We start from the raw sequence: 3162 nt of genomic DNA, 5'->3' as shown, positions 1-3162 counted from the left end.
GTTGTAATCTGCATTACCTAGTAACTGTGAAGAAATCATGATTTCCATATAAGCTACTAGCTTGGAATACAAAAAGTAGGAGCAACCAGGTAACTGCAAATCCTGTGAGCATAACATTACCCACTGAGACATGGAAGTGTTGAGACGCTTTCACCAGCTGTAAACTCTATGCCACTATTATGGTCTTTCCAAAGTTTCTACCAGGTGCTCAGAACAGTTTAGGATGTGTTGTAACAGCATAAGAGTTCAGTTAGGACTGCAACGACAAGGCTCAGTTACTCCATCTCTGCTACAAATAGCCATTTTTGACAGAGAAAAAACAAGAAGTGCACATTTGTGCTTTTTTGCACGATTTCATATATCCAATAAAACAAGTAATCATTTATATTTTATTAGCCACAACAGGTTATCAGCTTGCATTACACTGATATGGATTGGAGGTTCAGACATGCCAGCAACCTGCCAAGAGAAGAGAGATCAAACATAGCAAGTCTTGCACAGTGGTACTAGTAACTGAGCACCCCCTCTCCCCAAGCCTAAACAATTTTAGTTGTAAGCAGGCAAATTCCAGCACCCCAAGGAAGAAACAACTGATGTCCTTTAACACAGTGATGCTCAAGCTTACTGTTTCCTACCCCTTTTTGCAGACTATGAGGACAGCCCACAGGTTTTTTCAAAATGGCATTTCAGTGGAAATTTTGTATTTGAAAGTGACTCTACAGTTTTGTAACACTTGGTTGTTCCTATACAAGAGCAATCACTTCTATGCAGGCCTTGCACAGTCAGGTGTGCATTATATATAGCTCCATTGCATGGTGCTCCTCTACTGTGTTCAAAAGAAGGTTTTAACAGACTGCATTAATCTCTGCTTGGAATTGTCTAATACAATGAAGTCCTCAACTCCTATTTTATTATTTCAATAACCTACAAAACAAATTCTTCCTATTTTACAGCAAAAGGTCAGACCAGAGACACCCAAATGTTGTAGGCAAAGCCTGATATGCCTAGCTGCAACACCCTTCCATTCCTCCTTCCTTGCTTACTCTTCATCCCTGCATGCTGCCAGTAGTCTCATTCACCATGGCAGAACAAAAAGAATACTAGTATCTTATATTTACTGCATCCCCCTTCAACAACCTACTTAATTCAGAATGCCTCAAATAAGCTGATGCTATGGGTTAGTTGAGGTTTAAAATGATAAATAGAAAGTTCATATGCCTGTGTTTCTCTAATTACATTGTATTGTTAGCAACATGTCCCTTGTCACTGTTTCTTCATGGCCCAGTGCTGAAGCATTTTGGTCCTGGAACACACTTACCATTTACTTATCTGCCACAGCAGGAGTTTTGCTTTTGGGTCTAAGCTTGAAATACAGGACGATCAATGCAATGCCTGTGTATGTTGCTAATACATACTGGAAAAGATAAAAGTTTAGTTTAGTTTCAGTCTAATACCCAGAAAACACCATTATCCTAGACCACAAGAGTTAATATACGTGATACATACATTCCTCCTGCCCGTGATGGTGTAGGAGTTGAAGTACTTTGCAAATCCAGTGAACTGGTGTTGAGATCCCGAGTCATGGCCAGCCATGGCTGCTTGTCCTAATAAGCAATACGGGACAGTTAAGAACTGAGTCAACTGGACAGGATCAACAAAAAAATCAAACTAACCTCAATTTAAGAATGCCACTGTCAGCTATTAAATCTGCTTTCAGGACATTCAACAGTCAGTGGATACACACAAGGAGCAGGCACCTTCAAAGCACTGTATCTTAAGGCACAAAACAGGTTACGCAAGAGCTGATAAGCAAATGAAGGGTTCTGAAGGGAAGAACATTTATGATTTTCAGAGTTCAGCCAAATGGGTTTAAACATAAAAACCAATAAAAATCAGGATGATGACTCTATAAGGGAAAAATACTCAGAACATTTATGAAGAGGAGGCCTGTCAGTCCTGCCTGCACAAGCATTCAACACAGGCAAATTTCTACCAATTATTCATGAATCTGCAATTCCTAATTAAGATGAATCTTCACTGGTTCAGCTAAGAAACAGCTCAATGACATACTTAAAAACCTGGCGACAACATTCAGAATAGACCACTACTCTGTTTTGTGATTCAAAATGATACTTTACAACCTCCATGCCATATTAGAATGCAAGTGTTGTTAGTAAGAACTGTCCTTCTCTCAGTTGTACATCTCTGTGCCTCTTTCTTTCCCACTCTAGTGTTAACAGATCTAGATAAAAACATACTTTTTTCCTCCAGTTTTTTTTTTCAGCTAGATCAGCAAGTTACTTGAGCCAGCATCAGAAGTACTTTCACAGGAACAACAAATACAATAAGTGCATGACGGCACACTTGTATTTTGTCTGTGGCTGGACTGAAGTTTCACATCTATGTAAGACCTTCAGTAACACAAAAGCCTGGTGTGGCTACAGTAGTGTACTTCCAGATTCACTGAATGGTTCAGGTTGGCACCCTGGAGATTGCATAGTCCAACCCCAACCTGCCCAAAGCAGGGGGACCTACAGCAGGTCACTCAGGAACTCATCCATTCAGGTTTTTAATACCTTCAGAGATGGAGACTCCACAACTCGCCAGGGAAACTGTTTGGGTGTTTGATCACTTTTAAAATAAAAGGGATTTTCTTCTTAATGTTTAGAGATATATTTTTCTTATGTCTAAGAGGGGCTTATATTTAGGACAAACATGCTGTTTATTTTGTAGCTCACCCCAAAAGCAGCGCACATATCATATGGTTGCCAACCAAACCAGGCAGATGCTGTAGCCATTGGTAGCCCAGAAGAAGAGGGACACAAGACACTGCTACAGCAGGTACTGCGCTAATTAACATAGGTCTTATGCAAACCCAACCCAGTAATGTATCTCTGGTGCATAATCAAGTAAGCACGCCAGTATCTGGACTATGTAATAGTTAAAAATCTCATTGAAACAAGCTCCCCACGCATTTGCCATACGTGATGTGGAAAGTCAAGGTCATCTTTTCTTATGCCTGACCGATAGAAAACCCCAGAGAAGAGTCACTGCGTGTTTCCGACGCCGGCCCAGAGCACAGACACCAACACACAGCTTTTCTTTATCGCAAGAGCCCGGTGCCCTTGCCATACCCCTCCCGCTGCCCTGACACGGGCTGCC

At 41.0% G+C, this 3162-nt stretch overlaps 1 protein-coding gene across 1 annotated transcript; it reads right to left on the bottom strand.

The window, feature by feature from the left end:
• Positions 1–1321: 1321 nt before the first annotated feature.
• Positions 1322–1593, bottom strand: USMG5 (up-regulated during skeletal muscle growth 5 homolog (mouse)). Its single transcript, XM_010024023.1, has 2 exons — positions 1507–1593; positions 1322–1414 (listed from the first exon to the last, which is right to left on the bottom strand). Exons 1-2 carry the CDS (start codon positions 1591–1593, stop codon positions 1322–1324), a joined length of 180 nt encoding a protein of 59 aa, XP_010022325.1.
• Between the last annotated feature and the right edge of the window lie 1569 nt (positions 1594–3162).

This window comes from Nestor notabilis, unplaced genomic scaffold, assembly GCF_000696875.1.
Source record: "Nestor notabilis isolate BGI_N333 unplaced genomic scaffold, ASM69687v1 scaffold12961, whole genome shotgun sequence".
Lineage (NCBI taxonomy): Eukaryota > Metazoa > Chordata > Aves > Psittaciformes > Psittacidae > Nestor > Nestor notabilis.
Note: the sequence above shows the minus strand (reverse complement) of the source record. Positions and strands in the feature narration are given on the sequence as shown.